This window comes from Cladophialophora bantiana (genome assembly GCF_000835475.1).
Source record: "Cladophialophora bantiana CBS 173.52 unplaced genomic scaffold supercont1.14, whole genome shotgun sequence".
Classification (NCBI taxonomy): domain Eukaryota; kingdom Fungi; phylum Ascomycota; class Eurotiomycetes; order Chaetothyriales; family Herpotrichiellaceae; genus Cladophialophora; species Cladophialophora bantiana.
The window spans coordinates 407,326-433,403 of record NW_015971588.1 but is presented as its reverse complement, the minus strand read 5'-3'; the positions used below and the strand labels follow the sequence as shown (position 1 = coordinate 433,403).

Sequence of the window (26,078 nt, the reverse complement as noted above, 5' to 3'; positions counted from 1 at the left end):
TCCTTTCCCACTCTCTGCGACTTCAATATAGCATGACCACGATACCTGAACACAATGAGCGGTCTTTCGCCTGCTACCGGGAAGAAGTGTCAATTCTGTGACCGCCGATTCAGCAGAAACGAGCACCTTCGCCGACATCAACGACATCGTATGTTTGACAAGGTCAGGGTCAATTAGCTGGGTGGGTGGGTTGACAGCTGCATAGACACAGGCGAAAAGCCATTCCAGTGCCCCCTCTGCTACAAATCATATGCAAGAAGGTACGCAGTGTGGAATTGAAAAGCTCTGGCCTTTCTTACGTGCCCTTTATTAGTGACGTGCTTGCTCGGCATGTTCGAAACCATGGGTCGGAAAACCAAGAGGACAGGGTGACTACGGAGGGCCGAGAAGATCGAGAAGATTGCACAATTGTCACAGAAGAATCTGCGCCAGAGGCATCCTTTGAATTGCAGCAGACGAACTTCGCTAGCGACCAACGTGCTCTCGGATTGAGCCATGGTGGCGGGATAGTTTCTTCTTTCGACTACCGAGCTGTATCAGCCACAACCCCCAGTGTTAATACTATCACACATGCGATGCAATTTCCAGCCTCGGAGCAGATGCAGTCGACAGAAGCTTTCTCAATTTCCGACACTGGCTTTGATCTTAGCGCACTTTGTGGCTACAACCTTGATTTTCCTTCGGTCTTCGACGCCCTCGACAGATGGATCACGCCCGCCCCAACGGCAGACCAAAGCATGCTGCCCTTTTCACCTTCGGGTCAGGAAAGCACAAATGCAACTCTGTTCGATGCCGCGTCCCTAGAGCTGTCGAAGCGCGTGCAGCAAGCATGGCCAAGAAGACGTGCATATCCTGTCGTACGTGTGATTCGCAACATGTGGCGCTGCGCCGCGGGGCACACTGCCGACAACTTCTTCTCAAACGCATTGCTCGCGGGCCAATCTCGATCTCAGAAGGCAAGTAGCCCAAGTTCAAGGTGGAATATGGACGACGAATGCAGAGCTAGACTTATGTCTGATTGTGAGACAAATCTCCTCCCTGCTGAGAGCTACACCGGCGGAGTCACTGCTCCGGGATCGCCTCACATCTCCGTACCTTCAGTGCAAGAAGAAGTGGAAGTGGAAGGTCTGTCACCTCAGGCACCTCGACTCCCATTCCCTGCTACAGAAACGCTGGATATGAGCATCGACTTTTATTTCCGGCGATTTCATCCAGTCCTGCCCTTTTTGCACAAAGCCACCTTCGATGCAAAGTTAACGCCTAGCTGGCTCTTGCTGCCCATATGCTTGATCGGACTGTCAATTCTCAATCCTGGCGGAGCGGAAGATCTCATTCGACTATACCTCGGCAAATTAATACGGTTTAGTCGGCTGAACCTCACTTATAAAGGTCTCGGAAAGGGAGGAGCTCATCAACTTTTGACGTCCCTAGCATCGGCACTTCTCGTGCTATATCTGGGTTTGAGCTGCGAGAAATTAGTCGACGAGTATCAAGCACATATGCTTGCTATACAGACACTCTTCATCGCTGATCGCCATGGTATGTTCTCGGCTCATGATGGCGAGACGGTAGCACTGGAGATGTTCCAGAGTTTCTCGAGTCCAGAGGAACAGTGGAAGGCTTGGGCACGGGTTGAGTCTTTGAAAAGACTAGTAACATGCTTGATATCGATCGATTCAGCTTATACCAGGATGCTTGATCTGGCCGCCAATATTGGAATTGAAAGGGTAGAGGTGGTGTTACCTTGTGACTCGACCTTATTTGATGCGCCTTCAGCAACCGTGTTCTTCTGCAGGGTCGAATCTGGAGCATCGATGATGACCCGCCAAGTTGATTTAGCAGCAGCGCCGCTAGGAGGAGGGTCACCGATCTCTACTCTCGATTCCCTAGGTTTGAGAACCCTCCTCGACGTTCTCTCCCTGCGGGAAGCAGCATACAGACACAAGCTTCTCTCAAAGGCGACGTCTTCCTCCAGACTCACGTCTTTTGTTCCATCGCTAGCATATGCGCAAAACGAGAGTGCATCGAACATCGCTAGGGCTCTGGTATCCATTGCCACGACCAAGATGCCTATGATCCACCAAGATGCGCCAGGAGCGTTGACTTGGAATCATCTCTGCCTCCTATTGTGCGCAGACATAGATCGAGTCCAGACTGCATGCAGCAGGACAGGTTTAGAAGCCTCACAAAAGGCCATGAGGGACCTTTTATTGTGGTCGCAGACGTCTAGCGCACGACGGGCTGCCGTGCACTCAGCACAGATCTTCAGCATTCTCTCTCAGCGGAGAGTTTCCGACTTCAAGACTTTGTTGCCGGAATTGGTCTTGTCGAATGCAGCTCTAGTCATGGCTATGTATGTCTGTGTCAGCCATTGGAACGACCATTCTTATGACGAACCCACTGAACTTTTGCAAAGTCCCGATTGGTCCAGCATCGGTGATGAAGGTTTCTGCACGCGGTCTCGACTCGAAGACAATGATCGCTTGGCGACGTCCGTGAACAACAAGGTCTGGAGATTCATCGTGGAGGGAGGAGCATTTACTTTCGGGGGTGAGACATACTTCCCGGGTGCTGTATCAGCGCGAAAGATGGTGCTCGTCTACGCACAACTTGTCGACGAGATCTCTCCCAGGCCCGGGTCGGAACACTCACGGCTTCTTCGCACAATCGGCGATTTCCTAGGTGCAGCAGCGGAGCAATTGACTGTGCCGCTGGAAGTTGGCTAAAAGAGAGGAACTACACAATGCCACCTACATTGGCGCGGTCGGCAAAGACCAATGGTAATACATCGCCGCCAGAACGAGCGCGGTCCAATAAAACGCTCCTTATCTCGGATACCACGCCCATTTGTTACATTCTCAATTCTGGTGTCTCCGGAAACCTTGAGTTTGTGCCGGCTCCCTAGAAGTCATAAATTGCGGTCTGAAAGAGAATGCACTACAAAGACTCTGCCGAAGGGATAGACAAGGAGACATGATTGAGAAGACAGACCAACACTATCCATTTACGTCATCAATATATCAGTTCTCAGTCTCACAATTTCACAGTGCCAACGCTACGAACCGAGGTTTTGGCGTTTCAGTGCTCAGACTCTTCTGCGAAGGAGTTTACTACCATTATTAAGTAAACCTGGTTGCGTGTGACCACATAAGGTAAGGGTCTAGTTTTTCTGAGACAATGGAGTATCTCAATAACAGCTTGGAGACATATTGACGGCAGGTAGCGTTGGCCACCAGCACGAGGATCGCGTATAATTATTTTGATGGCTCTGCGGCTTCAACCACCACGATGTGCTTAGAACTTTGTCAGATCAACTACGACTCAAAGTCGCACTTCAGCCCGATTTAATCAACGTGCGCTCCGAATATTCACGTGAACAGATCTAGCCTTCCAGATATGACTGTTTGCGAAAGCTTCCAACTACTGCAGATATATGTGAGTTACGGATTTATGAGAACAGTCTTTCCACCTGCGCTAGTGGAACCTCAGTCTCGATCCCATCCTCGACTGCGGTTGCGTATACGGCTTACTCGCGCGGCTTCTCTTATACACCCTCTCTCATGCAGACCTGTTTGCATGACGCATATCTCAACCAGCAATCAAGCACCCTTCAATAAGGCACCATGCCGTGCTCTTGCATCTTGGCAACACGCAATTCAAGTGTAAGGCATGTATTTTGGAAGAACAAAGTCTGCAAACTTATATACGCTTTCTCCAAAAAGTCGTGCTAGTACTTGATCACTTGGCTTTTCGGAGCACGAAGTCAATCACCACGACTAGCAGGTTAAGGCCTCATAAACAGATGTAACGATGAGCGAGAACCCTTACAGGTACCTCACTATACTCTGACCAAAGCTGGGCGGATGGGATTTATGTTATTCTAGTTCAACAGATCGCGTGTCAAATGAGATCTTCTAGCAGTGCCGTTCCCGGGATGCGACGAGGGAGGACCCCACCTATTGGCCTTGTTAGCGATGATTGCCACAACTACTAATTCTTACAGTTCAGTGCACACTGCAGCGAAATCTACCGCCAAACTTGGCTGCTAGCGCTGGTTCTTTTGGAGGGTTCCTGCCCTCGATGCCAGGATCTGTGGGCCGGTCTCTTCACAGTGTCTCGCTACTATTGCGACCACACCAAAACTTGCTATAGCGAAGAAGGGAGAGAGATCTCTGACCACCCACATATCTAGGCGGTGCGCAGAATACCGGTTACAATCGATTCTGTTTAGTCCAGTACCAGTTTGACTTCGAGGAAGAGTCTCTCGCCTTCCATAGTGAGGCAATGCCTCCGAATAGCGACTTCGCCTAGTGCTCGAAAATAGCGCCACCTCTCTTGGCTGGTATTCATTTCTCCTGATCACAAGAGTTCTGTATTTTAATGCGCTAGTGTAACAAGGCAAAGTGGCTGTGCTGTGCTGTGCAGGGCTGGTAGAGTGGTAGCAGGGGGAAGAGAAGTTGTCTAGTCACATGTCAAACCAAAATGGGCTGGCAAGGGACTGCGGAACAGTTTACAGTGCTGGCAGAGTGCCATTCTTTACAATAATTTAGAGAGAGTATCAGTAGTCCATGCTTTTGATGCCGTCTACCTGTTCCTAAGTGTTTCATCGGCCCGTTCCTACTTCTCATTGCCGTCGCCGTGCTAGGCGGTCGCTACCCTAGCCGCTGCCTCTCTGGGGTCCGTGTTGGTGGTGGTGTTGCCCTGTCAGTGTCAATCAGAAACGCGCTCTCGATTCCCGATCTACAGGCTGGACAGGCCTCTGTGCGTTGTTGTACGTACACGCCGAACCCTGAAGTGCTCTGTTACAACAGTGCCAACTCCATCCCGCGCCCGGAGGAGAGCATCGAACGAAATTCCACTGCCCTCCTCGATCAACATTCGCCAAGTTTCTGTCGGGGTCGGAATTCCTTCTGGAAGAGAGCCGCCCACGGCCGACTTCCTTATCTTGTCAAAATGCTTCAAGACGACTTCTCAGACGCTGGCAGACGAAAAATTGGGGGTGAATTCAAGGAGACTGGAGCAATGAGACCAGGAATCAGGCAGACGGATTTCGGCGCCGTATTCGAACAGCTGCTGAACTATTGCTTCATTTTCGTTGAATATTGCCTCAGTCAATCCTAAATTTTCCTATCCGATCGGTGTTTCTAGCGACGCTCCTGCATCCAAAAGCAGCTTTATTGAATCCAGGGATGAAGAAAGTGCTGCTTTGGCAAGTGGTATCATCGTCGAACTGTTGACCGCTTCGAGGTTTGCCCGCCGCAGCAACAAGAACTGCACCACTCGAGCATGACCGCTTTCGGCCGCATAATGTAGTGGCGTGTTGGAATCTTCCCCTTTGGCATTGACAAATTCTTCGAGTGCTTTCTGGTTTTCGTCGGTGGTAGCCTTGAGAATCAAGCCCAGGACACGCTCCAGCCTCTTCTTCGAGGCGATGATAAACTCGGCATGTAGGTCGTCGTATGACAGGCGCGGGAGCAAAATCTCGACAATATTGTGATGGCCCCCCATCACAGCCGCTATCATTGGCGTTGCTAACTCATGATCCTTAGCCATTACACTGACAGAAGTACTCAGAGCGAGGAATTCGGCTACCGCCAAATGCCCGTGATATCAAGCGTAGTGTATTGCCGTTGGCTTCGCGTTATCCGTCGGCTCGGTGCGACTGTCGTCGAGGCCCTCGTCGCTCCTTCTGCATAATTGCTCAACAAGCTCGACAGATCCTATTCTTGCCGAGATCATCAACAGTGTTCGCTCTTGAGAATCCTTGAGTATCGAAGGATCTCGCCAATTCGACAGTATAGACCGGAAATTAGACTCCATTCCGTCACACTCGACCACCGTGAGCAAGCCATTCTTAATCATCTCTTCTGTGGCGATAATGGTATCGTCGTCACGCTTGTCATCGCTCGTGGAGATATCTCCGCCGCCGTCATCGTCGTGAGTGCTGCGATCATCACGTCTCGTATTTAAATATTGATAACCTCTTCAATGAAGTCGTATACACAAACGTAGCGACTTCATTGTTTCCACTTCTTAGAGCCAGAAATAGGGCGAAATCAGGGTTGCTCTTTAACGGGACGTGGCAATTATGATCGCAAGAAATTATTTGCAAGGTCTGCAAGAATCCATACTTGCTTGCAAGCAGCAACGGTAATAAGAAAACGTCTCTCCCCGTCAATGACGGGAAAGCTTCTCTCTCGGTAGGCATCACGAGGCCCAGCAGCCGGAGTGTCCTACTGAGTGCATACAGGCCCCGAGCCGACGTAAGCAGCAGGGGAAGTAGTGAACAGGGGAGAATAGTGCCGGGGCGGGCCTCTGTTAAGTCCTTGTTGTCCATTTTTGAACATGCTGTTTTCCATCAAATCTCGCAGGTGAGAGGTTTGTCCTTGGTGGCAGACATGCGCAGAGCGTTCCATGAATATGATTCTTCCAGGGCAAAGGGGGATATGTTACCGTCGTCGAATTCTAAAATCTTTCCCACAAATCCGCCATCGGCATACTCACAGGCGACTTGCAAGGCGGTTTCAAGGCGCTCTACTGCAAAAGTTCTCTGCTTATGCCTAAGCGAGTACTCTGGAGCCAGAGGCAGGGGGTCTGTTACTACGCTGTCATTTCCAATGGCGATTCTAGTTAGCAGGACTTTCACAAAAGACCGGCAGAGGAATACCCCCCTCCCCCCCCGGCCCTGGGGGGGATGCTGCGAGAAGTCGCGCGCAGATTGCTGGGAGCAGCGGCGATAAGTCTTTGTAGTAGAGCGGATTGACAAAGGTCGTCGGAAAGTCTCTCTCGAAAATTCCGGATCATTTCGAAGTAGTGATCTTCTGGTAAACACTCGCTTGCTATTCCAAGGAAGAGCCAGTCGAAAATGTCTTCCACAGCGACGGGTCACTCTGGCAGATGATGACGCACGAAACCGGCTGCGGCACGAAGAACCCATGTTCGATAACGGTAATGTAGAAACAGAAATAACTTTCGACTAAGGTAAGCAAAGTCAGTACCATATACACTGTTCAAAAAATCTTGGTTCAGAAATGGGTCGATTGATTGATTGAAACGTTGTCTGAGTGACAATGAGATTTAAGGAGGGGGAATTGCCTTGCCTTGCATGGCCTGCACAGCCTTACCTGGCCGGCCGGCCTGGCCTTGGCCCAGCCACGACCTCCCACGACCATGAATTCCCTTCTATGACTTCCAGGAGACTTCATTTAATGATCTCACTCACATCTTTATTAAGTAATGATATTAAATCAACACTACGATCTGAGATGATGTCTTTAGGCAGCAAGATCCTGGGGGCCACTGTCTCTGGCGCGAAAGCGATTGCTAACCACGGCCCGAAAGCAGCGGTAATGGTAGGTCCTCCTTTTATCTCCCGCATTTCAATTCACAAGCTGCTAACCCGTACTGGAAAATCTCTAGGCTGTTACTTGGACCGCCCAAAATCCAGGTCTAGCTGCATGCGGGGTCGTTGGGACTGCGGGCGTTGTTCTTGTTGCTGCTCCCAGCCTCGTTGTTGTACCAGTCCTTTCTTCAATAGGGTTTGGAGCTAGTGGTGTTGAAGCAGGTAAGCGGGACCAGGGGCAGACACTTCATAGCTGACCACGCTCCTCTTCTCGACTTCCTACCTTTGATCCGTACATTCACTAACCATTCCCAACTATACAAAGCGTCCGCGGCTGCCGTTATCCATGGCGGAATTGGAAACGTCGTAGCTGGGAGTCCTTTTGCTATAGCTCAAAGTGCAGGTGCTGCAGGTTCAGGATTAGCCGCTATCAATGGAGTTGCCCAAGCTGCTGGACTTGCCTTGACTGCTGCTGGTAGTGGAGGAATTGCTTGGATAATGTCCAAATTTTGAACAGGACGTGGCCGGTACACCTCGTGTTATCTTGACCGCAAATAATGCTTTGGGCATCAGTTTTAGGCGTCTTAGGAGAAGACTGGTTCCAACAGCAGTTGTGATGTGCAGGAGGAATAATGCCAGCGGTGAAAATGATTGCCATAAGCCATGTTTCGTAACGGAATTGTACGAGAAGCTGGAGTACTTTATGGTGTAATGGGAGAAGTTTGAAGTGGTGGATAGCGTTATGATTGGCTGGGGCGCCGACCCTAGACTAGGGTTCTTCTTATATAGTCCTCGGGGACTATCCTTCATAGAATTGACAATCAATCAAGTTACCAACAGAGAGGACTTCCTTGGGTTGAGTGTGCGTGTTGGGAAGAGGCTATACCCACCGCCGTACGAGTTGATGCCCATGGCTAGTAGCCTCGCCCCCGTTCAATGGTATCGCCTCTCTGGACGTGAATCCTTTCATCAAATCAACTGAATGTCAGATATCCTCAGAGGGCATTCAGTACAGAGACAGTTCCAAAGATACCTTGCATCTGCTGGTATCCAGATTGTTGACCTTGGAACCTTGGATGTAGACAATAGGGCAGCGTGACCAATTTCCTAATCTGGGGTTAGCCTTGGGCGGCCTTGGGCTAGTTTCACTTCTCTTGGCTGCGCAACGTCTTCCGATTTTCTGATATTGCTGGTGCCTTGGCCGACTTCTGAAAGACCAAGAATTCAGTCCACTAGATCAGCTTTTCGTTGTCCCTGTCTCCAAGTCCGATGAACGTGCCTCCTCCTCCTGACGCCAGTCAGTCGGCTCTTATCGACTCCTTAATCTCTGGGTTTGATGCCCTCCTGTCCACCGTCCGCGCGCACATCGAGAACGAAAAGGCCTTGAGGGAGAGGCTCGAGTTTGCAGCAAACGAGGTGAGCCGCTATCTTTGCCGTTTTATCACTCTCACACTTGCGTTATGATGAGAATCTTTTGATTAGCTCTAGATCAAGAGCTGCAGTTCTTTCGCAGCGATGAGCGACACATTGCATGTATTAGCTGAATGCAGATTACCCGAGCTGTTTTTCACAAGCCCTGCTTAATGGGAAAGGAGTGCTGATTGAAACATGTTGTAGTATGAGAAGATATTAGCTGCTGACAGCAGTCTCTCGGCCTCCTCCATTGCTCCGAGTGAAGTCTTCCGACAATTCCGACAGTTTCCTGCCATCAACACTGACATCGAGTGCTCTCTCCCTATCCGCGAAGCGCAGCAAGCCATCCAAAAGTACAAGATGTCCAAGACACAGATACCTCAGACCAACGGGGCGCGTTGCCCGATGTCGCTCCGAAATGGGGACCCCGAAGATCTTGAGCGGGATTTTACCACTCCTGGCGTCCAAGGGACATTGGGGTGCCCCTTTGCAAAGATGCAGAATGGACCTGGGTCGTCTGCGCACGCTGATCCTATAGCTGCAGAGTTCCACCAAGACACACACTCAGCGCGCTCGCCGAATGCAGAGCAACGTCCGGGGCAATGTCCTATCCGGTTCCTCGATCAACATTCTCCTGAAGAAATGGCTAAATATTTCGAGAACCACAAGCATGAAATTCCCCGAAGCCACGAAATCTGTGTGCGAAGGTACCAGGGCAATGAAATCAGTGCCCGACAACTAGATGCAAAGTATGGCAATTTGGTGAACATGATACAAGGACTGGGAGTTAAGCACAAAGCTTATCTGCCCGAGCGAGATCGGATTGACGAACATTCTACTCAGGCGGTGGAGAAATGGGCCGAGAATGTCAGTGAAGCTGCCGTCGCGCCTCCAGTTCCGGATGTCGTCCCTGATGAGGAGCCGAGATTATCACATTTTGAGAAGCCCTTGCGAGAGGTCCGGGTGGGAGAATCGCCCAGTCGGCCATGGGGGATCTCGGTGCCTGTTGATAAAGAGCCCACACCTAGTGCCCTTCAGGACGACGATGGTGTGGCACATCTGAAGATTCACTCCGCGAGTTCACGGCCTGTCCCACTCGCGTCGCGGGATGACCACCCGCTAGAGCGGAGTCCGAGAACGTCTCAGCAGAAGAGATGGACAGATAACTCTGTTGAGGGCAAAGAGGCCCGGACCCAGGTCATATTTAACGGCCCGGTCTTCTTCGGATATTCTGCAGAACAAGTGTCAGCTTTGCTCCAGAATACTAATCTGGGGAATATGAAACCTGGTGGCGGATAGACCACAGCCAATCGAGGCTCTGGCTGTCGACCTTTTGATTTTGTAGCGTTCAGAGCGAATCGATTGAAGACATGATGTGACGAATTATGGATGATACGAGATGTTGTACGAGTATTCGATGCCAATGTACCTCTACCTCAAGGGATATTTCATGTAGGCACGCTAGGAGTCAACCAGTCCACTGTGCAAACGGGAACAGGTTGAACTATGAAGGTCCAATACATTTATTCTTGCAACCAAAGTGTGTGAAGAAGTACCCACCAGCTCTAGCCGTGCAAGCCCGCATGACGCAAAACTTGCAGGCCGTGACTTCGGCGAGGAAGAGCTTGTGGCAAGAGTCCAAGCAGCTGGAAAGTGATATGTTGCGTCGCACAGAATGGGGAGAAATTCTACCCTTTGGAATCGTCTAGATTTCGGGACCCGTGGAGAGAACACGAGGGATTGAATATTTTTTTTCTTCTTTTTTTTATTCTCCTTGCAAGGCTTGTAGAGAAAGCACTTCGTAGGGAGAGTAACAATTCATAGCGACATAGTGACGTAGCCGGTGACCGACCACGTTTGTTCTGGCTTGATGGATAGGAGTGATTGAGCCGGGTGTTTTCCTTGAGCGATTGGAATGTGGAATGTAGAAGGGAGAAGTTCGTGAATACATAATACAGAGCAAGGATTGTACGGTCCAAATATGTGGGATTTTCCAAGTTTGTTGTTAAAGTCGGAAGCTTTACCGAGATAATTATTCCGGTGCCGGAGAAAATCGCCTCGGAAATCATAGTATTACGAGGTTCAGCCTCACGATACGCAGCCTCGACACGTTCCTCCCGTATTCCGTACTCGGTACTGCTGCTAGTTTCGTAACTGTTACTGAACTAGACCTGCGATATCCAAATATGCATGTTCTATGTCGAACAAAATCATTTGTGCCGACAATGGTCAATGATAAGCCAATAAGCCCGCTTATGGTCTTCCCTGCCAGACTTCTGCGAGGAAACTCTCCAGCTTTTTGGGGTTCCAGTCCGGAAACACTGTCGATAATTGCGGTGATTCTTGCGAGAGATCCAGCACGCCTGAGATGTAAATTTTGCCGTACAGGGTTAGCATATCCTTTCTGTCTTGTGTCTCCGAAGCCGACGCTTCCCACGCTGTGGAGCCTGGCTTCGGCAGCAATGTCACCTTGCCATTTTCCAGCTCCTGGAGACTGTCGTAGGTGAGCTCGAACTTGGACCCTGCAAGCTGCGTCAATACGTTGAATGCGATTCATATTGACAGTCATCAGTGTTCCCCGGGGAAAGGAGATACCGACCTCTTACTCTCTCGGCGGTGCTCAGGAACTCCTCGAAGGTGACATTGTCTCCGACTGCGAATGTCCACTCCGGCCATTCTTCCGCGTCTAGCAGCAGCAGAACAGCTCGAGCAACGTCAGCAACAAGGGTCAGGCTCAGAATATTTTTACCGTCCCCCGGTATGGCCGCTCTGCGATTAAAGAGGTCTACGCCCCATGAGAAGCCCGATAGGTGAGACTTGACATAGGGCATTCCCCAATCTGCATAATCAGTCAGACCTTGCATTTGGACTAGAAAATCTGGCCTTAGGGAGATATGCCCGGATGAACCGCCCGACAGTCTTCGCGGCGCCGGAACAGGATGACTTACAGTCCATGAACCAGCCGCAAACTATTCTCGTATACTGTAGGGAGCTGGACTGGAGCAGTGAGGCTGCATCTAGCCTCCACTGCACCGTGGGATCCAGAGGCAAGAGCCTGGGTAACAGCAACGCTATCCCGTTAGTAGGCTCTTTGACAGATTTGGATGTAACTCGCGAATGAGAAGAAGAGTATTAAGTCTGAGCAGGGAGGAGACATACTCAGGAACCGTCTTGGCCCAGTATTCACTGGGAATTAGACGTTTTGTTGCGCTGGACTTGTGAGCAGCTTTGATCAGATTGCATTGAGCCCGGCTCGTCTCAGCAGAGCTGATGCCAATCGTCGAAATAACGGTGTGGACATCCAGCTCGCCCAGCACCGTGGCAAGTACATCTACATCGTCGTAGTCGATGTGAATGTACTTTGTGCCAGTCGCAGATAACCCCGCAGCTTCCTCTGGGGGCTTCCGACTCAGGACAATGACCTTGAATTTGTTGCTGCTAAGTTCAAGGTGGTCAAGGATGGTTCGACCAACGCCGCCGGTGGCGCCGGCTATGGCAACTGTAATCATTTCCGTCATTCTAAGACGGCGAAGCACAGCAAGCAAGAGGGGTGCACCCGGTCCGTCTCCGATTTCGAAGCGAGGATATCTGCTTGTATGTAGAGTGCTGCGGGTATCTAACACGGAATGTACACTTTCATTCGGCACTTTGGCAGATGCAACAGCGTCAAGGGTGAAAGGCTTGATGCTCACGTGGCGGTCACTCAAATAGTTGACCCAGTGAACACTAGATTCTAGGCCCCGTCAGACTGCCCCGGATATACGAGGACCTAGGTGCTTACTACTAGGTAAATGAGCTTCCCAGGTCTTCAGTCACAAATTCCACTCATTCTTTCTACTCTAACCACGACCATTCGTCCCCTGTCGTGACCATTGCCTCATGCTGACCTCTACACGCTACCAGCAGAGAGCCGACAATGCGGACTTCTGGTTTTCCTTACTTGGACTGGACAAAAAGCTCGTGACAACCATCAAGGCGGCTTTTTTTTTTCCAGTTCGACACTTCCCAGCAGAGACGCGAGAGAGACTGGAGCCACTATGGCGTGTGCACTAGTCGTGCATTGATCGTTTCATTCGAACAGGCATAATGGAGACAAATCATGAGAGGAAACAGTTCCCAACAATATACAAAGAAGCACTTCTCCTTGACGATAAGGACAGCACCCTCGTCCCCCGGCTACACATGGTGGGTATTCAAAAACTAAGGGTCGTTCTAAACAAGGAATTAGGTGGTAGGGGCGTCAGTCGTTGAAAAAAGTGGAAAATTGTCGTCGTAGGACTCAAACCACAAAGTCGTTGGCGACATGGCCTGCAGGACCTTCTCAAATTCTTCCTGCGTCATGCTAGCTTCCTCTGTCGGTGCGGAAGGTCCGACCCGTCCTTTGTCTCTTGGTCTTGCACATCCAGCAGCAGCTCCGCTGATGAGACCTTTAGTTTGGGACATCGGGTCGTACTGCGCCGTGTCGCCGTGTTGATTGCCCTCCTCAAGAGGCAGCTGAAGTGATTGGTCCATCTGGTGGGATGGCTCTGTCGAGCTACGTGCCGTCGTCGTCGACATGTGCGCGGTGGGAGAGGCTGAGTACAATCCCGCGCTCGGCGCAGGGTCATCGTGAATCTTGCCAAACATGCCTCTGACCAGCACAGCGCAACGGTCCCTGTCCCACTTGGTGCGCCTCTCCGCCACGGTGTCGCAGGCATGCAGAAGGTATTCGACGATCGTGGTGTTCCTGCTAGAAATAGCGTCTTTCGGGAACATGGCGAGCAATCGATGCGCCAGTTTCAGATGGACGCCCACTGGGAAGATCTTCGCGACGTCGCCGAAATGAGCCAAACCTAGGACAAGTGCGGCGACAAAGATGTAGTTGACCAAGAAGGGGAGACGCTTTGGGACATTATTGAAATCAAGCAGAATCCGTAGGAGCTCGATGGTGCGTATCGCCGAGTCAACACAGGCATGCACAAGCACTTTGTCCGAGTAAGATGTCACACCCGCAGAGTTTCCTTCCGCCGACGGCACATTCGCCGTGGCGATATAGGATGAGACCGCATCGACCAAGAATGGACGCGTGAGCAGTATAATAGTCCAGTAATATGCTCCCTTTACGTGCATGAGCCCAATGTTGGGAGATTTCCCACCGTTGATAGCCGGTGTCGGCTTGATGCCGTCTTCGTCCAGGCCCTTGTGGAAGTTGGCAGCCCAATGCCTTTGATGCTCGCTTATCTTCTCCAACGCCGTGTTCGATATCATGCGTTTGGAATAGACTTCATTCATTATCGTCTCGAACACGGTGCACAGATCAACCGACGCCGAATAGTTGTCTTCAGATCGCGTATCGCGCGTCTCTGCTGTAGATGGGGGTCTCCCGAGGGAAGCACTCATGAAAACATCTAGGATGCGAATCACCTTCCAAAGCCTCTCTCTTGTCCTAAACTCGCCTGGGGTGAAGAGAGCAGCGATCTCTTTGCGGTGGAGACCGAGCGCGTATGCGGCTCGCACAGCCGTTCCTAGATTCATAAATGCAGCGTTCCTCCGAGAGGCGCCTAGAAGGTACATGGTGATCATTGCATAGGCTTGGACCGTAGAGATGCTGGGATCCTCGGCGAAGCTGACGGCGGTGAAGTAGCGACCGTAGCTGAAATACGTTTCAGCGAGCTGATCTTTGTCGTCCGGACAGGTCTGTGCGCCCAAAGCGAAGACGAGGTAGTATATCGGAGTTAGGGCGTCTGTCTCGGCGGATTTCCTCTCGAGCCAAGGTTGCAGGTTCTTGAATAGGTCCGCTTCGTCGAAGAGGTCGAGGACGCAGTTATTCGCCAGGAAGTAGGACCGGACGAGGTACTCTGCCTCTACGAGCGTCGGGGTCGGTGGGGTACCCTTGGAATCTGTGTATAGCCAATTTGGCCGGCCGTCGGGCGCAGCCTCAAGCATCTGGTATCGCAACGGGTCCTTTGCGAAAGCGCAGTGGCCTATCGCGTCCTCGACGACTTTCCGAATGCTCTGTAAGAAAGATAAGTTGGCTGAGTCGCCGATGAACATGTATTTGCCCCGCGAATCGCGGAGCAGCCGCGACATATGGTGATGCGCCGATGCCGAAGGCGAGCCGCCCAAGTCGCGGCTCCGGCACGTGTCGTCTGCTGGGTGGGAGGAAGACTGCAGCTCCATGTGGTGGAAGAAACTCTGGCCATCATCTACCCCGTCACTAAAAGCGACGTCGCCGTCCACTTGCTGTCGTTGCAGCTCCTGTTGATGACCTATGCTTGGAGCGTCGCGAGAGCGGGTGGCGCACCGCCTTTGCGCAGGTTGACACTCGAAGGCGACATTGCGAGAGATGCACCGCCCACAAGGCTGCCGGCCGTCACATCTTTCCTTTCTTCGCCGACACGTCTCGCAAGCTTTCGAGCACTTCCCCCGATAAGTTGGGTGGTCTTTTCCCCGTCCCATGACTGTGCCTTTGGAAAGGTTGGTGTGAAGGAGAATCAAAAAATGCCTAGGTACTAAGGTACCTCAAGGAGGCGACCGAAAGAGGATACCACCAATAAGAAATACACAGTTGAAGGAGCTACAAGCCAATAAAATTTAAATCCGAAGTGGAGCGTTTCGGGTCGGAATCAACCCCAGACGCGGGGAAATGTGGGGGGATATAGACTTGGCATGGGCAGGCGACATGCCCGGCATCAAATATCGGTTCTGAGGGTCTCGCCTGCCTAGTCTAGCCACTCACAGATTGAGATAAGAAGAAGAAGAAGAAGAAGAAGAAGAAGAAGAGATGGGGACAGAACAAGCGAGGCCTCCCTGTCTGTCAGCCTAGAGCACGAGAGAGGGGCTATCGTAGGACAACAACCAGCCATCGACACGGCTTATATGCAGGACAAGTGATGGAGTGTGGACGGATGAACTAAACCAGTCTCGAAAAGCATTACTCATGCAAGCGTCCTTTAACCCTTTCTGCTAGTCAGTACTGTCACTCACTGTTTACAACCTTACATTCGGATCCCGAGATTCCGATATCACGCAGACGATATACTTCCCCCTGTTATTTCCTGTCCGCTATTTCCCTTATTCATATTTGTTCATTTCTCATATTTTGTAAAAACCTCCCCCGCTTCCTTGAATTCTCGCATGATCGTCTCGACGCGCTTCTGGGATCTCGGTTTGATTTCCACAGCGTAGGGAAGCGCACTGGAGAGGAACCCCGGGCTGTAGGCCGTCATGGGTTCCACGTCCGGTTCAATCACGCGTCCCTGCTCATCCTTTCCAGGGGCGAAGCTAAAAGCCCAGAGCAGCTTGGCGATGCCGAGGAAGAGGTTGCGCTCTGCGAGATGAATGCCTGGACAGATTCGGCGACCGGTGCCGTAGCCGTAGTGGTCGCGGATCTCGTAATCGGCCGCTGCAGCTAACACCGGGGCCAGCTCTGTTTGGCCTTTGTAGTGATCAGGGTCAAATTTCTCAGGGTGGCGGAACTTTCTCTCATCATGGTGCAAGCCCCACGAGTTGAGAATAACTGTGGTTCCCTTAGGTATAAAGTATCCGTCAATATAGTCGTCTGGATTCGATGTCAGCTGCATGCAAATTGTCATTATGATGTTCGTTTACTCACCTTCTATCACAGCGTGAGGAAACGCAAGCGGCACGATCGGCCTCCAGCGGTTGGCTTCCTTGACAGTAGCAGCAACATACGGCAAGCTTGCATAATCGGACCAGTTAGGTGAGCGGTCTTCACCAATAACGGCATCAATCTCTGCTTGGGCCTTCAGTTGGATCTCCGGCCACTTGGTCATGGCATGGATGAATGCGATAAGTATGGCAGAAGAAGTGTCGGATCCCCCTTCCAGCATCGTTCCGGCGAGGTAATATTGCTGGTGTCGGTTCAATCCCGCCTTCTCAGCTTGCTCGATGATCCTGTCCATGAAGGTATCCTTGCTTCCTTCCCTCTCGCGCCTTGCCTGGACCATATCGAGTAAATCACTGAAGAGAGAGTTTTCATCGTTGTAGAGCTTCGTGGCTCGGGTGACCCACATGCCAAGGAGTTGTTCGGGGACCCAGCGCAAGAAGGGATAAACATCCACAGGTGGTGTGTTGCCAATCTCATTGATCACGCTCAACTGGTCCATGACTTCGTAAAGCCTTACCATGTACGGTTCATTACAAGTAGCACTTCGATGTCCGTAGACTTGAACACACAGGGGTCAGCAGCCGGTATTAACATGGGAGAGCAAAATAAAAAAATGACGAGAGAAAACAATCAGGGCGTGCACTTACTCAAACTCATAACGATGCTATTGCTGAACCTTTTCGGGTGGATCATATGTTTCTCTGGAGCGATAATAAAGTCGCGGATCATCTGTACTGCTTCGGCTTCCTGGACTTTGATGTGCTCCTTCTCGACCATGGTTTCCATAAAGTGCTGATGTGAAATCTTACGGAAGTGCCTCCAGGCTTCCCCATAATGCATGACGAGCATGTGGTCGCTCCCACTAATGAGGTCGTTTAGGTACGATTGCGGTCTCGCACTATAGATCGAGCTCTTCTTGTCTAGAAGCTCTTTAACGATCCGGCGGTCGGTAAGAACGACGGCGGTTCCGGTTCCCATCTTAAGGGAATATATGCCGCCGTACTGCTTCGCCCATTTCGTGAGTCTAGGGTTTCACTTAATTAGTCACAGACGGGATATCCAGAATGTTATTGGAAGTACTTGAGATGCAAGCCCTTCCCCGGCAGCAGATGGAGATTTCCAAGAATGGGCAACGTCGGCGGCCCTGCAATCAGTTAGACGAACGACCATGCACTGTTGGGAGAGGCTGAACTCCCAAGGAGTCGATTATACCTGGAGGTAGGTTGCTGGCCCTGGAGCCAACGTGTAATACGGTATATATCAGGCCAACGGCCAAAATGGCGATGGCGGAAAGATATATGAGAAGGACCATTTTTGCACAACTCACTTACCATTCAGTTTCAACTTCAGTGGCATGATATTCCATCCTTTTGTAGACTGAACTGGTACCAGAGATCTCCTCAGGTGTTCTCATTCATGGACAGTGATGTTGTCCGACCCGGCAGAGGAGATTTGAATCATCCCGATACTCAGCATACCAGGTCCGACACATCTCAAATTGGATAAGTGGATTCAGACTGAGACAATAGAATCCAGAAATATTGCCATTCTGATTGGGACGGAAAATATAGCCAGGGATCTTCTGGCGTCTCCATTTCCATTTTCGACAGAATATCCTCCGACCCGATGCCAGAGGACTTAGTCGACCCCGATGCAGCGAAACCTAAACAAGAGGTCGTTCGGTCGAAATCTTGCCAAGTTGGTTCCCAAGATGGACGATAGCCACTTCGGCTCGGACATCTTGTACCCCAGATATCGCATCACTTTCTGTGGGGGAAACCGCCATATTCTATGGGGATCAATTTGGTACCTTTTTAAAGCCAGCCAGTCTGCTCCGGATTGCCACCCTTCCCTTCGATTTTTTTGCCGCTTTCATTGCCGTCGCCGTTTTTGCCAGCAATAGCATCGGGACTATGCACGGGCAACATAGAGGACGACGGTCATCGCCGGGGTTTGTCCGGCGTCTATTCTGGTAAGGCACCAGAGGAGAGAATAGACCACTTCCAAACTCTTTCTACAATCCACTGCCAGGAAGATGGATTACAATCGAAGATTATGATTAATACAAAGTAGGTTTTTCTTTTCACGACAGCCTTGCGCCTGTGTAGCCCTCTTGAAGTTGTCAAAATGGAAGCTCACACATCCTGACGGGGGTGGGGGACAATCTCTCCCTTTGGAGCTTGAAGGGAGCCACCTAGACTTGTGTTGTCAGATAAGACATTGGTTTTTGCCATGTCTAATGATGGAAGACTGAAGATCGCCCATTAACACAAGTGTCCCTTCCAAGCCAACGGGAACATTTGTGGCACCGTGTGAAACTATGCGAACTTTATTCTTTGGACCAGAGTGTCGGTATTTAAGGCCGGCAAAGTTGACTGGGTGCCAAGGTCGATATGTAGGGCGTAAAGCTTGGGTATGCACCCCCCCTTGATGGCCCCTCTTTGCCGTCCCTAAGCTCCACAATCTGTTCAGTTTCTCCCAGTGATATGTACCTATAGATTCTTAGTAGTGGTAGCTCGTCCCGTGACTTACCTGCCATGATGATTACGCTCCTTTTTCCATCTTCCTATGTAGCCGGACTATGGGAATGGCTGCGATGGACACGCGCGGCCGACGCGGCCGCACAAATTCCGGCCTCTCGAATCTGTCGCCTTCAAAGACGGATCTGAATCCCATCAGATTTCAAATGAGATCAGTATTAGGTTACTACACTGTTGCCGTCTCTCGGTTTCCGCTTGATTACATATACGCGTCGCCCTGCCTCTCGTATTCCCCTTTTCAGTCGTTGTGATATCCAATAACCGCAAGGCAACTCGGGAGTTCGAAACTTCTAGGGTTTCAAAACTCAGGCTCTGCAAAATCACGAGATGATTTCTGTCCGCTACCACAACCTCCAGCAGGGGCGGAGCAGGGGCGGCATGATATCGCTGAATGGCTGACTGTGTCTGCAGTAGTTCCATGTCAACATCGGCAATTCAGGCATGCAAGCCGTCAGGTAAATTCACTGCCAATGAATGGATAAAAGCCCTTCCGTGCTCGCCTTTCTTGACGGTATTTACCATCGCCTTCCTCTCACCTCGCTATCCGGATTTCAGAAAACGACAGTTTTCTCTTTTCTGTAGATCGAGATGGCAAATTTCAAGGTCTGGTTCATCACTGGGACTTCTTCAGGCTTTGGGAAAGCATTGACCCTTGAAGTCCTCAGTCGGGGTCACAAAGTCATCGCTTCCGCACGGAATGCCAGCAAGCTCAAGGATCTCAAAAAGGCTGGAGCCGATACATTGAGCCTGGACGTGACCTTGCCCCTGGACAAGCTAAAAATACTTGCCGAAGAGGCTCACAGTCGTTACGGACGGATCGACTACCTCATCAACAACGCTGGGTACCGTCAAGTAGGAGGCTTAGAAGAGCTGACGTATGTTGTTATTATTCCGGTTAACAATATCCGAAACAATACAGACATGGCTGACACGCCCCTATAGACCAGAAGAAACTCAGGCCCAATTTGCAACAAACGTCTTCGGTACTCTGAACGTGACAAGATCCATTCTCCCGTACATGCGTGCCAAGCGTTCTGGAGTCATCGCCAACTTCTCCAGCATAGGAGCATGGCGTGGGACACCAGCCGTGGGTATTTACGAGGCCTCGAAATGGGCTGTCAGCGGCATAACGGAGACATTGTATCTCGAGCTCGCCGAGTTCAACATCAAGGTCTGCAGCATCGAGCCGGGCTACTTTCGATCGAATTTCCTCAGCAGCGGTCACAAGAGCCTCCACGTCAAACACATCTCAGACTACGACGGGACGGCGGTCCGAAGGACCGAAGAACGCGTGGAGCGCACTAATCAAAACCAACCGGGCGATCCCGCAAAGGGCGCAAAGGTGATCGTCGATGTCCTCACCGGTGCCACCGGCAAGGAGATCCCTCTGAGGCTTGCATTGGGAGCAGACGCCTACAGAATCATCAGAGGAAAATGCGAAGAGACGATCAAAGGCCTAGATGAGTGGAAGGAAATCACTTCCTCGACGGACGTTGATGCGAAGTAGACCAAAGCGACGACGGCCCCCTTCCCACCGTGGCCCCAGGGCGGCGCGGTCGGACTGGGGACCACTCCTCGGTCTTCAAGACTAGGCCAAGCAAGAACAGTCACCAATGCCGCGGAATGGCCCTTTTGCGGGACATAATAGTATCTTCGAGGGACGAGAGCTTGGGTTTCTGGACGTCTGGGAAGATTGGAAACGGAATGCGCTTAGAGGGTGTTCGACGCATTTGGTCTCATGAGAAAGGAAGGAGATGGAGCAAAACTGGGCAGTGGGAGAGCTCGAACAAAGGGCGGTTGTGGGACTGCTAGAACTGCGAGCTGTCGCGGAGCCGACGGCGTGGAACACACGTATCATCTCCTGACGGGTTCTTTCACTGCTCGGCTAAAAAGCATGGGCCTTTAGGCAATAATGTCAGGTAGCCCCTCTTCGCACTCGTCCCTGTGAATTAAAGGAGATCGTTAGCGACACCAAATTGAGAGCTATTTTGCTGAGTTTTATCTGCATGGGACAAGTCCATGCAGCAAGACAGCACAAAAGAGATACATTTGCGCGTGTTTACAACGTCCTCGCCATTCACCAGGAAAACGAACCAAGGTGTTGATGCTACCAAGATTGCTGGAGATGGAACGAGCTTTGCGCTCCTGTCGGCCTGCTCATTCCCATCTCCATTCATCCCGCCCAGAATCACGCGTGCTCTCCTAATTTGGAGGCGACCAATGCCGCTCGTGTCTCGTCAAATGCAGACATCCAACCCCCCATCAGTGCATAGCACGGATAAATACCGCCGAAGCCGCTCGGCATTGGAATTGCCCTTTCCACTTCAACTCACCCAACGTCGACGATAGAAGATAGATTGCCTATCTTTATCCAACCATGATGTAAATCTATCACAGTGGACCGAGGCCCCATAGAGACTTATAGTCAAGTATTTGCTGACATAATGTTTCATTGCTTCGCGGTAGCTACAAACTAGAGCAGCCCGCTATCGGCTTAGCACAATGCCGCTCTTCGCCCACCTACTCGTCAAAGTAATGCTTTGGCACCACTTCTCAGGGCTTGATCGATGCCAACCTGACGCGATTAGTGTTGTGGAACACCCAAGATACTCGCTCAACTCTAGCTACTTACCACAGGAACTGTGCAAGTCACCGTACTGACTCTAAGTAAATTTCTGCAGGCTCCGCCAGCACCATGGCGCCCTCACCAGTTTCTACATCAGAAACGGAGCAGAGCTTCCTGATATGGACTTTCATGACGACAATAATTTCGTGTATGTGACCGAAGTGTACTTTTGAGGGCGTGATCGCTCGATCACTTTTAGCATGTCTCAAGAAGACACTCGCAGCATCAGAAGCTGGATCGGAGCAGTGTCACCACCTGACTCCAAACTTCTCGTCAAGCTCGCCCGGGCCCCATTGATCTGGGACGATATCCTTATCGGCTTGACATAAAGAGAGACAACTACGAGTTTCTTATCAATTATATGGGCTTGGAAAAGTACATTGACTATTCCCATAGCTCCTCGACAACGTTTGATATAATTTCAATCCATTACGAAGGTAAAATATGTGGATTCTATGGCTCTATATTCCTTGTCCATTTTGTTGGCCTCTACATCACCTATGACAACCGACCTGGGCAGACACGAGGTCTTTGCTGGACTGGGGATAACCAGATGTCTCGTTTTCAGGATTGTTTAATGAGTCTTGGATCTTTGGCACAGCATCCCTACCGCATCTTTGCTCAGCACTGCCGCTATATTGAACTCATACCATGGTTTCCGCCTCGGCGACGTCAGCCGAGATGTTTCCTCGGTTGAGAAGCGGACAGGATATTCAGGATAGGACATGATGTTGCATCAGGCTGCGGAAGGCGCGTATTCAAAGCTATCGGTTAGAATGAGAGCACTCGTGAAATCGCTCGCTGCAAATCGGCGCATAAATCGTCTTGCGGAGAATATTGTTGTCACCATTGGTAGTCCCCCTACTATAGCCTACCTCTGTGACTGTAATATATCTCTCGTTATTGTTACAAAAGCTCTTCCACGCTCGTGTTGTGATGATTCAGCGAAGGTTGGACGTGCAAAATACACACATCGATGTGCAGACCACTCGGGTCAATAACCAGTTGACAGCAGTATGACTCTGCCCCTTCTCCGACGGGTTAACTTACACACTAATAAATGGCAGCTCTTCAACCTCACTAACCGAAACGAAACTCTTCTGAGTCTTGAATTGCAAAAGACCCTCGTATCATCGCATCTGCGAGCAAACGGGAGACATCGTCTATGAAGACTCTCGTAGCCGTAACTGTGATCTTCTTGCCTGGAACATTTGTCGCTTCGCTGCTCTCGATGCCAATGTTCACAATTGGCAAGATATTGATGGGGATGTCCTTGCGACGCGTTTTGGATTTATTGGGCCGTCACTTTACCACTGACCCTACTAACTATCAGGGTCTGGCTGGCGTGGACGCATTGGCGAGCAGCGGTTGTTAGCGCTAGGATCGAGAAGGTGGAAAAGGGTTGGAAAAGGAGTTTGGTTGACCGTCACGGTTTTGCGTAATTTTTCCTTCTTCCGTTGACCGTGACATACCTTCCTCCCCGTCTCGTCATCAATCTTGTATGCGGTGATCGATGTGACGCTAGTGCGCGGCCCACCGCTCGCTGCAAAAATTGGATATCGTTAGAAATAGTAAGTTCCGTTTAGAGGAATGATAGTGCTTGCTTATCTTATATGCCTTTGTCGAGGAAGTCGTGGCACGCTGCCTCAATCCGAATTAGACTGAGGCGAATGATGTGCGCCGACTTGATCTGGGTCAAGGTGAGCACCCGACTGACACTAGGTTTTTCAGCCTTGCAGCACATGAATTGTCATGATGCCTCTCCCAGCTCGCCCTGACTCGCGCAAGCTGGCGTGAGCACAAGGCGGCATCCTCTTGGGCTCGATTCGGGGTGAGGTGCCAGCAAATTTACAACCTGGCAGGTTTGCCAGGCCTTTTTAAGGGATCTCGAGGAGCCAAAGAAGCATGACTCTTCTCGTGATGTCGAGCTTCACCGATCAAACCCACTATCGGCTGGATACGTGCGCTGAACGTCGAGTTGGCCGGAGCCATGACGCCTATGTTGAAGAAGTAGTTTCCGAAAATTCGAAAGTTGACTGAGTCATAAGGTACTCATGAGAAGCCGGCGATGGATTCGTCCGAGATACCCCCTGCTCCTCCCTCGTGTCCATCAAGTTACTTAGAAGACTTATAGAACAATTAGTTACGGCCGCCGTTGGCCGTCTAAATGCTACCGCCGCGTTGTAGCCGACGATTTAACCGCGCTGTCTATTACACTGCTAGGCCTAAGAGTATCAGGAAAGCTAAGTAGTACATTAAGGCTAGAGAATCTGCTAGGCTCCCTAACATCCGTCTAAAATAGATATCTAGGCGAGAGGTAGGTATAGCCGATTATAAGAGGTTAGATTATACCCAGGTGTGTTTACTGAAGAAGCGCCTAGGGAGTACTCAACGATGCTCATGCAAAGGCTTAGTTAAAGCTCAGGTAAAAGCGGCCTTCGTTCACTCTTCAGGATTAAACTGTACATGGCAATTAGGTTTTTCGTTCTTGAGTAATCTAAGTAGGGAGCCTAGCAAGTGCCAGGTTGCCCCAGTGTTGAGAGTCCATGTCTTGCCGAATTAGGCTGGTCTAACAACTGTTGCGTGCTGTGATACATCGCCGGAGCTCTTCGAGACACAGCAGACACATGGAGATTCTATCTCATCACTGGCAAAAATGACAAACCGGGTCGAACTAGCATCTGTGGAGGATGTGTCGGAAGAAAGCAACGACACGATCTCGGATACTCGAAGAATAGCATCGAATCTCGCGAGACTAACCGCAGATCGAAAGAGGACACTTGACGTCCTCGGTCGTAGCAAGACAAAGAGCGGTATAGCTGCAGTTACGTGTCATTCTGGCGACCCTACTCCTCTAGTCGAAGCAATCCAAAAGTACGAGGGTGCCTAGCCGATGACAATTCTCTCAGGAGGGACTGACCGAGGTACTGCGAGACCGAGATCAGCGGTTGCCATTTGAGGAAGTTATTTTACGGAGGTGGCTACGCTTCCCTTTAATTAATTGATCTGGCGGCACGTAGATAATGTATGCCTTTACTGCTCCCAATTACTGACTCTATTCCACGATGACACTAAATATTCTAGTAAGAACTATTAGGCAGACCGCCTTAGAAGCAACGAAACTACTACGTTCATTGAACGCGACAACTTCATGACAGCCGAAGATGCAGAACATAGGGACCCAAATATCTGGATCGAGCTGAGGACCTTCAAATCCGGAAGAGAAACGATTAAGCCGCCCCAGCTGTTCTACCTCGGGAGGCTGGTTGTCTTTAAAGGCTACGGTAACCAAATACCGAGCGTCGGGAAACTCCTAGATCTGCATTTCACGGCTCCAGTGGTAAGTAATAACCCCTCCCTGCGGAGGAGCATATACTGTTAGACACCATAATCTTCTGACAGTCACTCCTGCAGTTACCATAAGAAGAATGGCTAGAATATCTGCTAAAGGCCGCGATATATTACGGGCACGACAGTCAATTTGGCCTTCGTCCCAGTAGGATGAACCTCAAGACTGGGAAGGGAATAACGTACAACTTGACGGAGATGTAGCCAGTCCCTGTTCCGGTATAGAGGTGTCAAACATAAGGTTACCACGACAGTCTTCGCTTGGCCAAGACCTGCATATTTTTCATAATCAAGTTATGAGGACTGGAGAACCTGATAGAAGACACTGATCGAAGGGGTCGTGCTTTCAAAGCAAAGGCTGGTCCAGGCGCAGAGTACCAGATACACCATACTCCAATAACCGGTTTCTGCTTTCACCGGCGATCTCGTCCATGGACCTATAAGGATACCCAGGCTAGACATAAACGGGTCATCATCCAGAACAATGGGTCGTAGGGGTCTTGATATCGATGTGAGTTCAGCGTCAAACGCAAAAGACACCAACCGTGATGAACCTCGCGAGCTCGGACGAGCTCGCTAGGCTCGTTAGGGTTGCCCTTTCACAGGAGGAAGGTTAGACGATCACGTGATAGTTTCATTGCAGTTCAACGAGCCACGAAAGTGTCGTTGTCCTATTGGTGTTCAAGGAGACAATCAATCAATACTGGACATCTCGTCCTGAGATGTACCCCAACTCCATGGCTTCGGCTTGCACCACAGGCTCGAAGCTGCCTTCCAGCTCACCCCTTTTTTGCATGGCGGTTGATGCGGCCCTGGCCTCATTCTCGGCTCATGCACGCCGGATCAGTGCATCACTCGCGTCTCTTACTCGCCCACCGCTCGCCCGCTAGGGGACTAAGTCCCCGGAAGATCCATGTCGATTGAACAAAGTCCCCGCAACGGTGCGGTTGTGCCCGCGAATAGACACTCCCACCACACCGTCAGGCCAGCACAACAACAGAGTGATTCCTCAGCTTCGTGGAAGCTGAAGAACACAAGGCGTCGCAGGCTCTCTGTTCGACAGATTGATAGGCTCCGGCTCTTCCGCTCGAGCTGAAAGGTATCTCTTTCATTATTGCTCACATGCAACTCCTCTTTCCTGGGCCTCTTCCCTAAATTTCGCAATGCATTAGCGTGGCCTAACGCGGTCGCCAGTCGACT

The 26,078-nt window shown here is 50.8% G+C and overlaps 9 protein-coding genes across 9 annotated transcripts; 5 read left to right on the top strand and 4 right to left on the bottom strand.

Moving 5' to 3' along the window:
• Nucleotides 1–54: 54 nt before the first annotated feature.
• On the top strand, nt 55–2,726 carry Z519_08951 (uncharacterized protein; the record flags this gene model as incomplete). The annotated part of the gene is made up of 3 exons (XM_016766678.1): nt 55–148; nt 206–260; nt 314–2,726. 3 exons carry the CDS (start codon nt 55–57, stop codon nt 2,724–2,726), a joined length of 2,562 nt encoding a protein of 853 aa, XP_016616976.1.
• Nucleotides 2,727–5,127: 2,401 nt separating this feature from the next.
• Nucleotides 5,128–5,553, bottom strand: Z519_08950 (uncharacterized protein; the record flags this gene model as incomplete). The annotated part of the gene is made up of 1 exon (XM_016766677.1): nt 5,128–5,553. The coding sequence occupies one exon, from the start codon at nt 5,551–5,553 to the stop codon at nt 5,128–5,130; it is 426 nt and encodes a 141-aa protein (XP_016616975.1).
• Nucleotides 5,554–7,268: 1,715 nt separating this feature from the next.
• Nucleotides 7,269–7,855, top strand: Z519_08949 (uncharacterized protein; the record flags this gene model as incomplete). The annotated part of the gene is made up of 3 exons (XM_016766676.1): nt 7,269–7,352; nt 7,420–7,564; nt 7,668–7,855. The coding sequence occupies 3 exons, from the start codon at nt 7,269–7,271 to the stop codon at nt 7,853–7,855; spliced, it is 417 nt and encodes a 138-aa protein (XP_016616974.1).
• Nucleotides 7,856–8,611: 756 nt separating this feature from the next.
• Z519_08948 (uncharacterized protein) lies at nt 8,612–10,054 on the top strand (the record flags this gene model as incomplete). The annotated part of the gene is made up of 2 exons (XM_016766675.1): nt 8,612–8,758; nt 8,960–10,054. The coding sequence occupies 2 exons, from the start codon at nt 8,612–8,614 to the stop codon at nt 10,052–10,054; spliced, it is 1,242 nt and encodes a 413-aa protein (XP_016616973.1).
• Nucleotides 10,055–11,008: 954 nt separating this feature from the next.
• Nucleotides 11,009–12,273, bottom strand: Z519_08947 (uncharacterized protein; the record flags this gene model as incomplete). Its single annotated transcript, XM_016766674.1, has 4 exons — nt 11,009–11,284; nt 11,362–11,594; nt 11,704–11,810; nt 11,915–12,273. The coding sequence occupies 4 exons, from the start codon at nt 12,271–12,273 to the stop codon at nt 11,009–11,011; spliced, it is 975 nt and encodes a 324-aa protein (XP_016616972.1).
• Nucleotides 12,274–12,979: 706 nt separating this feature from the next.
• Z519_08946 (uncharacterized protein) lies at nt 12,980–15,193 on the bottom strand (the record flags this gene model as incomplete). The annotated part of the gene is made up of 1 exon (XM_016766673.1): nt 12,980–15,193. One exon carries the CDS (start codon nt 15,191–15,193, stop codon nt 12,980–12,982), a length of 2,214 nt encoding a protein of 737 aa, XP_016616971.1.
• Nucleotides 15,194–15,822: 629 nt separating this feature from the next.
• Z519_08945 (uncharacterized protein) lies at nt 15,823–17,676 on the bottom strand (the record flags this gene model as incomplete). The annotated part of the gene is made up of 5 exons (XM_016766672.1): nt 15,823–16,295; nt 16,350–16,922; nt 17,012–17,388; nt 17,445–17,508; nt 17,577–17,676. The coding sequence occupies 5 exons, from the start codon at nt 17,674–17,676 to the stop codon at nt 15,823–15,825; spliced, it is 1,587 nt and encodes a 528-aa protein (XP_016616970.1).
• Nucleotides 17,677–19,492: 1,816 nt separating this feature from the next.
• On the top strand, nt 19,493–20,411 carry Z519_08944 (uncharacterized protein; the record flags this gene model as incomplete). The annotated part of the gene is made up of 2 exons (XM_016766671.1): nt 19,493–19,779; nt 19,847–20,411. 2 exons carry the CDS (start codon nt 19,493–19,495, stop codon nt 20,409–20,411), a joined length of 852 nt encoding a protein of 283 aa, XP_016616969.1.
• A 3,775-nt stretch (nt 20,412–24,186) lies between these two features.
• Z519_08943 (uncharacterized protein) lies at nt 24,187–25,082 on the top strand (the record flags this gene model as incomplete). The annotated part of the gene is made up of 3 exons (XM_016766670.1): nt 24,187–24,412; nt 24,632–24,870; nt 24,981–25,082. 3 exons carry the CDS (start codon nt 24,187–24,189, stop codon nt 25,080–25,082), a joined length of 567 nt encoding a protein of 188 aa, XP_016616968.1.
• Between the last annotated feature and the right edge of the window lie 996 nt (nt 25,083–26,078).